The sequence below is a fragment of the Microcaecilia unicolor genome, chromosome 8 (assembly GCF_901765095.1).
Source record: "Microcaecilia unicolor chromosome 8, aMicUni1.1, whole genome shotgun sequence".
Classification (NCBI taxonomy): domain Eukaryota; kingdom Metazoa; phylum Chordata; class Amphibia; order Gymnophiona; family Siphonopidae; genus Microcaecilia; species Microcaecilia unicolor.
In genome coordinates this window covers 206,398,527-206,411,632 of record NC_044038.1, presented here as the reverse complement: position 1 = coordinate 206,411,632, position 13,106 = coordinate 206,398,527, and the positions used below count along the sequence as shown (strand labels likewise).

Here is a 13,106-nt window from a genome sequence, read left to right as displayed (position 1 = left end):
ATTCTGATTTCCCAAATTCAAGCAACCTTCAAGAGCCACTTCTACTATTTGCGACAGCTATTTTGCCTCTCTCCTTACATCGAGAATGTAAATCTTTTCCCAGTTGTGCATGCCATGATAACATCAAGACTGGACTACTGTAATGCACTCTACAATGGTCTGACTACAAAGGGTGTGCACCAGCTCCAATTGGTTCAGAATGCTGCTCAAGACTCAAAGAAGGTTGCAAGCGACGTGACCACATCACACCATTTTTGCAAAAATTTCATTGGCTACCAGTACAATACAGGGCTAAATTTAAAACTCTATGTCTGATCTTCAAGGCTCATAAAGGAAATGGCCCCGAGCACTTGAAGAACAGGATAACCCTCTACACACCTCAAAGGACACTCAGGTCCTCCCAAAGGGTATCCCTAACCACACCCTCTTCAAATGACATCACATGATGTGATAACTGCAAGTGAGCCTTCTCCGGAGTAGCCTCCACACTCTGGAATGCACTCCCTGAAAGGCTCCGCTTAACACAAGACTATCTCCACTTCAGGAAGCAGGTTAAAGCTTGGCTGTTCAACAGGGCCTTTAACAGACAGAATAACTTTTTAGTCTCACTCACACACACAAGGAGTGACACAGGCTGTACATACTGTAGCAGGACATGTTTATCCACTCCTACCCTAGTTGAGATATTTAATCATCTCTCTGACCTCTTGTGCAACTTTCTTTAAATTAGTCACCTTATTTTCTAACTTCTCTTACTCTCTTACCTATCTATATGTTCCATCTTTGCATATACCCTATGCTGTCTATTAAAATGTTCTGTTACATATTGTGTTGACATTGTAAGTAGTATACTATAAAATGACAATGGCTAACCCCCAATAATGGCTACCATCACTGATTTCAAAAGATTCTCCGAACCCAACTGGAAGGAAAACAACTCCCAAGGAGAAAATACTTATGCAGCCAAAAAAACAGAGGACCAGTCAAATCTTCAAAACATGTAATGTCATGAGTAAGAGTCAATATATTAATAGAAAGATCCACAATATCAAAAAATGCAAAACTGTGCACAGAATGAAAACAGAATCAAAAACAACCACCCGGGTGGTAGTCGCCATATCTGAACTCTTCAGGCATCCAGCCGGAACTCACGTTAAGGTTTCGCTATAACACAATGCATAGTAGTATACTATGCCATACTTTGTATTGTTATTTGAATATTATTACTACTGTAATTGTCTACTGCTTAGTTTTGATTTATTCTTACTTATACCACCTTGAGTGAATTGTTTCAAAAAGGCGGTAAACAAAATCCTAATATATAAATGCGGGTGATGCCTTTTTTTCCATTGGGCTAATGCTTTGTCACATTTTTCAGTGATTATTCCAAAAGGAATGTTTTTAATAATTTGCTTATTTTCTGGTAGTCCTTTTTGGCTAGCTTCCTCATATGTGGACAGACCAACCTTTATTGGACTAAATCAAAATACAGTTTATCACCATATTTCAGTTTGTTTTATATATTGAATCATTAGCTGTTACAGAAACCATAGATTGAAGGTAAAGAAGGACCACAGATTGTCATCCACACTGTTTCCTTCCTGTTGCCATATCATACAGCATTTTTGAATTTGTTTCCATCTCCACAAAAAGATGTGCCATGCAGGGAAGGGAATGGGACTTGATATAAAACCTTTCTGTGGTTTTAGCAACTACATTCAAAGCAGTTTGCATATTATAAGTGACTTGCCCAGAGTCACAAGGAGTTGCAGTGAGAATTGAACCCAGCTCCCCAGGATCAAAGTCCGCTGCACTAACCACTAGGTTACTCCTCTACTCATCCTGCACTCATCTTTTTCCATAAAGAGGTCTTCTTCTTCTTTTTTTTTTTTTTGGAGGGGGTACTTGCCAGTGAAATGTTGCTTGTACATGAATTCGCCCCCTCCCCCTACATAAGAACAAAAGCCTAGCCATACAGGGACAGACTAAAGGTCCAAGCCCAGTATATCCTTCTTCCAACAGTCACAAATACCTGGCAATATACTGAAAGACTCCTGCATTATGGACATGTGTCCTGTGCTAGGCCATTTTTCCAGTAGCTTACTAAAAGAACCCCTAGAAAACATAATTAAAGATCAAAGCATTCTCAGGCTTGGTGATTTTTTTTTAAAATAATTCATAAAATATTCAGTAGTCTAAGGCAGTGCTTCTCAACCTTCTCCTGGAGACACACATAGCCAGTCTTGTTTTCAGGATTACCACAATGAATATGTATGAGATGAATTTACATACAGCTCGACTTCAACATATATGTAATATCATCCCATTCACAGATATTATGGTAATCCTCCTTTATCATTTTTGAGGAGCAGTTGGACTAGGCAGGTTAGAACAGATTGAGAAAAAGATGTTTAATATTAAATAAAACTTGCTATACCACCTTTGCTGATACATTTACAACAACAACAACAACAACAACAACAACAATATATATATATATTTAAACGATAAAAAAGAACTCCATTAAAAAAGTAGAATGGTCATAATCAAGAGGAAACTCATTCATAACAGGAATGCAATCCCTGCCCCAAGCCAGTACCAGGAAACTAGGTACCACAGGCTTAACTAAAAAAGTGAGTCTTCAACAAATATTTAAACTTTTTAATGACAGTTCTTTACGCAAAGAGACAGGAAGAGAATTCCACAAAAGAGGCACAAGGAAGACACTTGCTGAGGTTTGTGTAAATTCCAAGTCAGCACAGATGAGGTTGGGGGGGGGGGGGGGGGAATGACAGAGATGATATGATAGAGATTTATAAAATCACGAATGGTGCAGAGTAAACAGGGATTGATCATTGATCTCTATCAAAGAATACTAGGAGACATTCCATGAAAGCAACAAGTAGATTTCCCAGTTAATTACATCATGGAATTTATTGCCAGAGAATAAGCTTAAAGCTGGTAGAAGAGTTGAGTTTATTAAAGATTTGGAACGGTTTCTGGATGACAAGTACTAGCAAGAGAGACTGGGTTTCTGCACTTTGTACTTCTGGAAGTGAGCGATAGGGAATGAATTAACTATTAGGATCTACTAGTTTTCTCCAGATGACCCAGACTGACCACTGTTAGAGACAGTATGCTGGGCTCAATGGACCATTGGTCTGTCTCAGCATGACATTGTTCTTACGAGCAATGTTAGGTGTTTGCAATTTTCATTATATTGATCTACTGGAAAGCAAGTCTGAGAGGTACAAAGAATGATCCAGCAGCTGTACAATCCTTACACAGCCATTCTGTCTCTATGGAGTAATCATTTATCCTACTTTGTGCAAGTAAGAGGTACAGTAATTATTTGTTTATCATAGGTCGCACATGCAGAACATTGTCCTTTGAAGATGATGATGGCAGGGAAGATAAAGCAGAGAAGTGGGATCAGGATGAAAACAAAAGGCTGCCACTGGCTAGGAACCTCCTTCATTACATTGCGAAGACTCTTGCCCATTTCTTGGCTCAGTAGCTCCAAGGGATGAACGATGATCCTACTGACAGCCGAGCTAATAGCCTGTGTGGAAAAGAATGACACATGTTTGGCATTAATATAGCTAAAGATAATGATATTTTACCTTTCATATGGAGGGTACACTTTGTTTTACTTACTATTTTACAACCCCTGAAAAAGAAACAGTGGCAATTAATATTATTATTCAATTAGATTGGGATAAACTGAAGCAGATGAAAATTACTTTCTGAAGTCCATGCTTGATCGAAAGAGCAAAGACAAGTGCCAAGTATTCACCTTTGGTCTTCACTGATGAATTTTTCCAAAGACATGGAGTAGGACACTCATTTTTCAATAAGATGCATAGAAATGAGACATTATGGACCTAATTCTATATATGTTGCCTAAAACCTCAGTGCCAAAGTAAAACACACAGGCGTATTCTGTAAACCGCGCCTATAGTTACGTGCAGTTTAAAAATACGCCCAAATCCGTCCAGGTGACTAGAATTGGATTATGCCAATGAAAACCTGGTGTAAATGCCCACGCCTAACTTTAGGAGCGGAGTGGGTTATTCAACAAACTGCACGTAAATGTTTGGAACACCCATGATCCACCCATGCTCTTCCCATTGCCATGCCCCTCTCTGGGATCCGTGCTGTAGAATTTACGCAGACTACGTTATAGAATATGCTTAGCGAATAGTGCATGTAAATTCTATTGCCAATTAGTGCTAATTGTTTGTTAGCATCCAATTATCAGTTTTGATTGGCCTGTTATCAAATTAAGTTACATGCGCAAATCGGAATACACCCAGACTTGTAAGCATAACTCAAGGCGACATATATAGAATCTGGGGGTATGTTCTAACTTAGATGTTTCAAGTGGAAGGGTTTAGAGCTAACTAGTAGCCTGTCAAGCAGGTCCTGAGGTCTTGTCTAAAGAGCTCATTCAAACTTCTATGGTCAGCATACAACATACTAGCTAACACAGGATTGGCTAATATGTGCCCATTGCTTTCAGCATACATTTCCCCTCTATCTTGGGGTCCCCTCCAAAAAAACCCTGCAGTTTCTGACAAACCTAGCTGTATGACAGTGCAAAAAAAAAAAATACACAACATTTTTTTCCTCTTATCAGAGCAAATGCAAAGCAGGTTTGTAATGTTTGTGATGGTGTCTACAGATTTTTGGCATGGCAAAAAAGCTACATGAACATTGTGAAAAAAGCAACACATTTTACACTACAGAACTGATGAGTTGTGATAAGTCACAAAGAAAGCAGTTATGGGCAGAAATCTATTCCTGATTAGAATCTTTGAATTAAATTTTGAATTTTAACAACGTTTTAAAGCAAGATTAAACAAATCCTATGTTTCTCATTTTTCATGTAGTTCTTAAGGTGGGCTACGGTTAAAATGGATTATTTTGCCACTAACTCATGCCATTTAAGCACAGGTCCCGTTTTATGCATTGAGACCTAGTTACTAATAATTGGGATTAACAGTAAAATATATGTCTTGACAGTAGCCCATGTTCATAACTCTCCCTCCCCCCATAATTAAAGGAAAAATAAATGTCTATAGAAATTGAAATTACTGCTATAAATAATAAAATTTAGCCAATAGGGCAATCAAGCCATTGTGACATCACTGATGAGGTTGGGTCTTAGGCATTGGTGGAATGAAGCATTATGACATTACAATATCAGTTCTGGTTACCTGTGACTGAAACTCTTCATACTGAGGGGAGGAAGTTATCAATGTGGGTTACTGTTAGGACATGTTATTTTACCACTAACTGATACTATTTTAGTACAGGTCCCTTTTAATGCAATGAGGCCTAGTTACTAATAACCAGGGTTAATAGTAAAATAACACATCTTAATGGTAATCTATGTTGATAAATTCTCCTCTAACCTAATAATGAAGCTGATAGAAGGCTTGAAATTTATATGTGTTTGCTATGGACTTCTGAGGCTAAGAACCAGATGCAACCTCCTCAAAAGCTACTCCTCAGATCAACCCAGAGGTTCACTGTGCATGATTTAGTTCTGGGGCAAGGTTTTTGCTACCTGAGCCAGTTGGGACTGGAGACTGTGCTGAGGCAGCCTTCAGAGTCCTATGAGACAGGGACACTCAACCATTTCTAAGTCACCACTCCTAGTGGCCAGGCTACGGGTACAAGCATAACGGGTTGTAGAGGATGGAGTTCAGTTTTTGGCCCCTGGCCAGTGACTGTCCCTATGTTGGTTAGACTTAAATGGAAAGGGCTATGAAAACAAAGACAGAGCTCTTCCAAGTACTTGCAAATAAAGGCTTATGACTCTTATGTTTCAATATTTTTATTGAAAATATATATGCATCTTATAATACTAAGCTTGAACAACTCAGACATCGTTACAACAATACCTTGTGCTCAGTACAAAATTCAAACAATCAGTACCTAAAAACTACTACCCCTTTTCCCTCCCCCTTTCCTCTGTGCTACTTCCCACCCAGACAGCAACCCATTGGTTCTTCAGATAGTTGGCCACCCCTCCACAAACCCCTTCCTCTCACGCTTCCTGATCCGATTGTTCACATTGTTATTAGTTTGTACGTTCTACTATTCATTGTCCTCGTCTTTCATGTGACCATGTTCTGTATCTATTCTTCTATATGAGTCTGGACTTCTGTCTATATTCTGTATGTTTATGAGTATGCAATACATGGTTGGGATTGCCAATGGCCATGCTGTTATCCTGGATTTGGAATGGCAGTATATCAAATGCGGGATGGATAAATAAATAAATAATAGTGGTTTTCTCTGATTGAGCAGTAACTGCAAAAAGGAGCAGGAGAAACTGCCCCTCTCCACCCCATCCCCCCCCAAATTCTCTGCTGGTACATTTCACTAAGAAATATTTCCATCAAAATGAAAGATGGTAAATAAGTTCTAATAAATAAATATAAAATGTAAAATAACACTAAAAAAGCATTGATCAGCTAGATGTGCACTGCAAGCATTACAAGCCATCAGTGTATCCTACCAAACTCTTACTAGTTCAAGAGAAGCCTGTTTTATAAGAAGTGTCTACCAATGATATTCAGAAAAAAAACTTTCTTAGACAATAACTGAAGTAGTTATTTAAAGGAAGGAACAAGCCTCAGAGTCTCAGTTGCTCTTACATTTACGACTCAAGAGATAATAACCTTTCCGGCTAAAAAACCTTCCCTTTGGGTGGGACCATTGCTTGAATCTATAAGCTAAAATTTGTCATGCACAAAATAAGTAAAAAAAATATTTTGCACATTGTTTTGCCTGCCTAAAGGTTTTTTTTAAGCAGTGAGTTTATTATCCCTCGAGTTGCAAAAGTCAGAGCGACCAGGACTCTGAAGCTTTTTCTTCCTTTAAATTACAATTTAATAATTGTCTAAGAAAGATTTTTCTGATTATCATTGATAGACACTACTTAAAACACATTTAATACTTGCACAGCTTCCAGGCTCCCACCATTGCATGCTGAGGAACCTTGACAAAGCAGAAGTGAAACAGGTCCGTCGGGACCTCAACGTTGCAAAACATTCACGGAGTACCTGGAGTAATGGAGCACAGATGATAAGATAAGTGTGGCTGATGATTTTGCCATTATACTATTCATGAGAGGTTTTTTACCCATGATTACTTTTTACTGTGTGTCTCTAAATTTTTCCTGTTAATCAACCAGGCTAAGCCACAGCGGTATGAGGTCTTCCTCTCAATGATAAGAGAAACTTTAATGCTAACATGCAGCAGTTTACATATGTGTGCAGTTAAGATTCACTCATTGTATGGTTGTAAAACTCAAATATTGTGAATCAGATCTTTATTATAATACTAAAGTATAAATATATATGGAAAACAGGAGGAAAAGACCTTAAAATGTCCATGGTATATTTTGGTTCAAATATCATCACTGGCCAAAAACCTCCATATCATTTTTATTGTACTTGCAAAAGTCAAGGTAGCAAATTTAATTTTCTTTTCTTTTTGTGTCAACAAAATCATAATTTTGTATAGACAAACTGAGACACACTGCATGGAGGAGTGGCCTAGTGGTTAGGGTGGTGGACTTTGGTCCTGGGGAACTGAGGAACTGAGTTCGATTCCCACTTCAGGCACAGGCAGCTCCTTGTGACTCTGGGCAAGTCACTTAACCCTCCATTGCCCCATGTAAGCCGCATTGAGCCTGCCATGAGTGGGAAAGCGCAGGGTACAAATGTAACAAAAATAAAATAGATACTATTGGAGATTCTACATGGAATGTTGCTACTATTGGAGATTCTACATGGAATGTTGCTATTCCACTAGCAACATTCCATGTAGAAGTCTGCGCAGGCTTCTGTTTCTGTGAGTCTGACGTCCTGCACGTACGTGCAGGACGTCAGACTCACAGAAGCAGAAGCCTGCGCGGCCACATTGGTGATCTGCAAGGGCCAACTTCTACATGGAATGTTGCTAGTGGAATAGCAACATTCCATGTAGAATCTCAAATAGTAGCAACAGTGGAGGAGTGGCCTAGTGGTTAGGGTGGTGGACTTTGGTCCTGAGGAACTGAGTTCCATTCCCACTTCAGGTACAGTTCCTTGTGACTCTGGGCAAGTCACTTAACCCTCCATTGCCCCATGTAAGCCGCATTGAGCCTGCCATGAGTGGGAAAGCGCGGGGTACAAATGTAACAAAAATAAATAAATAAATTAAAAACACCCAATGGGCCTGTTTCGCCCGAGGCTTCTTCAAGGGATATAAATGCACTCTTAATTGTCTGTAAAGCAAAAACAAAAGTTAAAAAAGTGCTTTCAAAACCTTGTACAAGATGCTACTTTCTTAGCAAAACATACCAGATATAAACTGCGTCCAGGTTTCTGAATCAACAAAATGATCCAAAATGGCATCAGCTTAAAAATAGAATGCTAATCAGTCTCTAGCCACAGTCAAATGCAAAAACATCAGTGTGCCAAGGAAACCCCAGGAGTTCAAACTTGCCTAGCCTTGAAGCTCCTACTAAAAGTATATAGAAAAAATAATCGTGCCCATAATCTTTTTCATCTAGCCTGAATGGATAAAGTCAGCAAACTTGTATAAACAGTTATACAAAGATCTCACAGAAAGACTGCCCACTCTAATACAGTGTTTAAACTATTAGGTGAAATGGAATTAAGACGGAAAATCCAGCGCTGTTCCAGTTGTAATAGATGGCATTCAATATCACAGCCCCGTATATTACTGGTGACTTTCGATGACACAACAATGGAGTGGAGGAGTGGCCTAGTGGTTAGGGTGGTGGACTTTGGTCCTGAGGAACTGAGTTTGATTCCCACTTCAGGCACAGGTATCTCCTTGTGACTCTGGGCAAGTCACTTAACCCTCCATTGCCCCATGTAAGCCGCATTGAGCCTGCCATGAGTGGGAAAGCGCGGGGTACAAATGTAGCAAAAAAAAAAAAACTGTGAAAAGTTTTGAGACTGCACAATGCTACAAGTAGAGCCCTTGTCTTCAATCATGAGATACATGATTTGTGCTCAAGCACACGTGCTTGTAACTTCCTTGACGTTTTGCCTATGTAGCTTTTATTGTAGGGACACTGTAAAAGAAGATTTACACAATTTCAATGTATTTGTCCATCAATGGGGTTAATAAATTCAGTGCAATCTTTAGTAATACAACAAGGTGGTAGAACTAGAGGACATGAATTGAGGTTGAAGGGGGGCAGACTCAGAAGTAATGTCAGGAAGTATTTTTTCATAGAAAGGGTGGTAGATACGTGGAATGCCCTCCTGCGGGAGGTGGTGGAGATGAAAATGGTAATGGAATTCAAACATGCATGGGATAAACACAAAGGAATCCTGTTTAGAAGGAATAGATCTACGGAATCTTAGCAGAGATTGGGTGGCGATGCCAGTATTTGGAGAGTAAAACCGGTGCAGGGCGGACTTCTACGGTCTGTGCCCTGATAGTGACTGAATAGATATGGATGGACTGGAGTGTAAATTTTAAGGGGCTTCGGCATTAGCTTCAGAACTTTTAGTACAGGAACAGTGCTGGGCAGACTTTTACGGTCTGTGCCCTGAGAAAGGCAGGGACAAATCAAACTCGGGTATACATATAATGTATTACATACCATGTAAAATGAGTCTATCTTGTTGGGCAGACTGGATGGACCGTCAAGGTCTTTATCTGATGTCATTCACTATGTTACTATAACAAATGCTACAATCCCTACATTTGTAATGTCCATTATGTGCTCTAGTAGGTAGTCCATCACACCAAGGAAGATATACCAGACTTAAAAGTACTTTAAGGTTGTGTCCTCATGAAAAAGAAATACATAATTGATGATACTATGTAATTGCAGTACAGAACTGTGGAATACACACAAGAGGATTCATAGCCAGTATAGAAAAATATAATTAAAAATATAATTAAAACAGAAATTCTGTAGCTTGGAACTAGAAATGATAACACATCCCTTGCTGGGTGTGATGTGGCAATGTCAGAAGGTCTGTGAACAAAAATGCACCATAAGGTAGCATAGCTCATCCGCTGGAGCTATGCAAACATTATAAAATATTTATACCAGAAAAATATTGAGATCACAACCCTGACAGGACAGGTGGTGATCGAAGAACTTACAACCACCTAGGACACTATAGTAAACAAAAAAAGAGAACTCACAAGAACAGCATTACTAATGAAATATCAGGGGACAATCATTAGCAGTAAATCTGAGAGACTCAAATCCGACCCAGAATACCCGAGCTTACAAATGAGGTTCATTCCCATTGAGATATGCGCAAGACATCATTCCAACATATAATTTCACCTCTTTGCCTCCATCACAAACTGTGGTCTCTTCTGTTTCTCAGCTTCCTCCCTGGGTCTTGCCTCAAGTGCCCACTTTAAAGCTGGCTGGCTGATGCTGGAAAAGCAACTAGTGGTTTGTGAAAGAATGCATGTTTCTTTAGGCATTCTCTCCTTGTGACATCCAAGAGGTAGGTCTCTCATACGGTAGTGCAGAGCATTAATTATTAGGCTACTGTAAGGTTACTCACAGAACTATGATCACATAGTACGTTTATTTTAATGTAGATCATTTAAAGAATACTTCTGGGTATTGGCTGAGACACCACTAAAACAGCTGGATGTGATCAGCTTAATGTCAAGTAATTACAGTCTGGAGAGCATTTTTTGCTTTCAACTATCCCTTGTTTTATTAATAAAGCCAATTATTAAACAAATGTTAAAGCCTTATGGTACTTTACACAATGAATAGACTGAACATATCTTGATTATAGAGGTAGAAAGTAATTTTATGCTTGCAAGCACACTTAAAAACTGCTCCCCCTCCCCCAGAGTACTTAGAAATGGGGTGCAGTAAAGCTGACAGACAAAAAATACGTTCAGTGATTTCAGATTTTGCAGGTGCAAAGTCCATGGCTATTTCTCTACCTGCAGTGTATGTGTCTGTACCACTTTAAAAAGGAAACCTCATGGGGTGGGTGGGTTCATTTTGAAAATGAATTTGCAGGTCCGCAGTTGCAAAGTAATCATGGACCTACAAACTATACAGGAGCTATGAAAACTGGTCCTATCTGAGACAATTCTTTATATGTGTATGGCTGCGCATTTGTACCAGTAAACAGAGGACTCTCCTAAAGTAATCTGAAAGCTTCAAAACAAAACAGAGTGGTTCAGACCCTGAAACATCACATGCCATTATACTTTAAAATTTAAGAGGATCTCAATTGCCAGAATCAGAACAATAAATGAACCAGACCTCTAATATGTGCTGCCGATTGACCCTGTACATTCCTTACACTGACTCTGTCGTTTTAAAAGTCCTTCGTTTCACTTCTAGGATAAAATACAGCATGTCAGGCTATAAAGTCACAAAATGAGATGCAGTATAAGACACCAGGTCAAGCTGCGAGTCACTTGTATAACATAACATTCTCACATCACTCAAAAATCTGGAAGCTATTAGCTGGAATTCCAAGGTGCTGAAGACAAAATGTATTTTCAATGAGAAACTATTTGCTTGCAATTCAAAAAAAGAAAACATTGGAAGAAAAAGCAAACAATTCAGAGTATGCAATTACAGACTCTGCTTGTAGTTTCATAAAGTTTTGTAAACATACTGGACAGGGCAGATTGTAAAATAAATGTAGCCCCTAAGTAGTTCTGCAATTACATAAGAGTTTTCATTCTTCCATCCTTCAGTATTCTGACATGGTTTAGCAAGTTCTATTTATGAATTAACTTGCAATGAACTGTAAAAGGAATTTACCCCCTGTTTTCCTTCAAAAGCTCCTCCCACTACTTTAATCTCTAGTTTTAATCTGAACCAGGCTCAGCACATCTGTTCATTTCCATTCTCATCTCATCTTGGGCAGGTCACTAAATCCTCCACAGACTCAGGTACAACATTAGATTGTAAGCCCCCCAAAACACATACATAAAATAAATAACCATTGTGTTGCTATAGTTTGGGTTCCTCTTTCCTACATACATCACGGTAACGGAATTCAAACATGCGTGGGATAAGCATAAAGGAATCCTGTGCAGAAGGAATGGATCCTCAGGAGCTTAGTCGAGATCGGGAGGTGGGGCTGGTGGTTGGGAGGCGGGGATAGTGCTGGGCAGACTTATACGGTCTGTGCCCTAAAGAGCACAGGTACAAATCAAAGTAGGGTATACACAAAATGTAGCACATATGAGTTGTCTTGTTGGGCAGACTGGATGGACCGTGCATGTCTTTTTCTGCTGTCATCTACTATGTTACTATATGTTACTTTGCACTTGCTCAAATTTAACATCATCTGCCATCAGACTCCCAAGGTCCTCTTGCAATTTAACAACTTTGAATAACTTTGTATAATCAGCAAATTTAATTACCTCACTAGTTATTCCCACCTCTAGATAATTTATATATATATATTAAAAATCTACTCTTCTCCACTGAGAACACTGGCCATTTGATTCTACTCTCTGTTTTATATTTTTTAACCAGTTTTTAATCCACAATAGGACATTACCTCCTATCCCATGACTTTCTAATTTCCTCTGGAGTCTTTCATGAGGTACTTTGTCAAATGTCTTTTGAAAATCCAGATACACAATATCGACCGGCTCATCTTTATCCACATGTATATTCGGTGCACCAAAAGTAGAAAAGTAGAGCGACGAAACTTCCTCACAGTTGATGTCCAAACCAAAGTTTATTCAGTAATCTTCTAAAAACATGGAACACGACCCAACACGATTCATGTTTCAGCCCGGCCTGCATCAGGGTTCTAGGAAATAATAAACCAACATGTATTTCCAAGACTAGTCGTCAAACTGGTTAAAAAACCACTTTTTTTTTAAAGAAATTCATCCAAGATGGTATACCGCATGTATAACCACTGATATATTGTTGCTTTACCAAAGAAAACAAGCACTTAAGTTACTTTTTGTTGCTTCTATCAATACAGTGTACTATAACCCATACCAAAGTAACACAAACTAGGCGTGCCAACAAAATTCATACCAGCGGGTCTTCCAGTACCATGCTTGGAGACTTGTTCAACAGCAGCTCTACCAAAGTG

The 13,106-nt window shown here is 39.0% G+C and overlaps 1 protein-coding gene across 1 annotated transcript in view; it reads right to left on the bottom strand.

Moving 5' to 3' along the window:
* Nucleotides 1-2,777: 2,777 nt before the first annotated feature.
* The window catches only part of LOC115476245, an 85,707-nt gene continuing 75,378 nt past the window's right edge, over nucleotides 2,778-13,106 (bottom strand). The window contains exon 4 of the mRNA XM_030212517.1: nucleotides 2,778-3,562. Coding sequence (XP_030068377.1) covers nucleotides 3,320-3,562 — 243 coding nt within the window. The 3' untranslated portion in view covers nucleotides 2,778-3,319. The remainder of the gene's footprint in view (nucleotides 3,563-13,106) is intronic.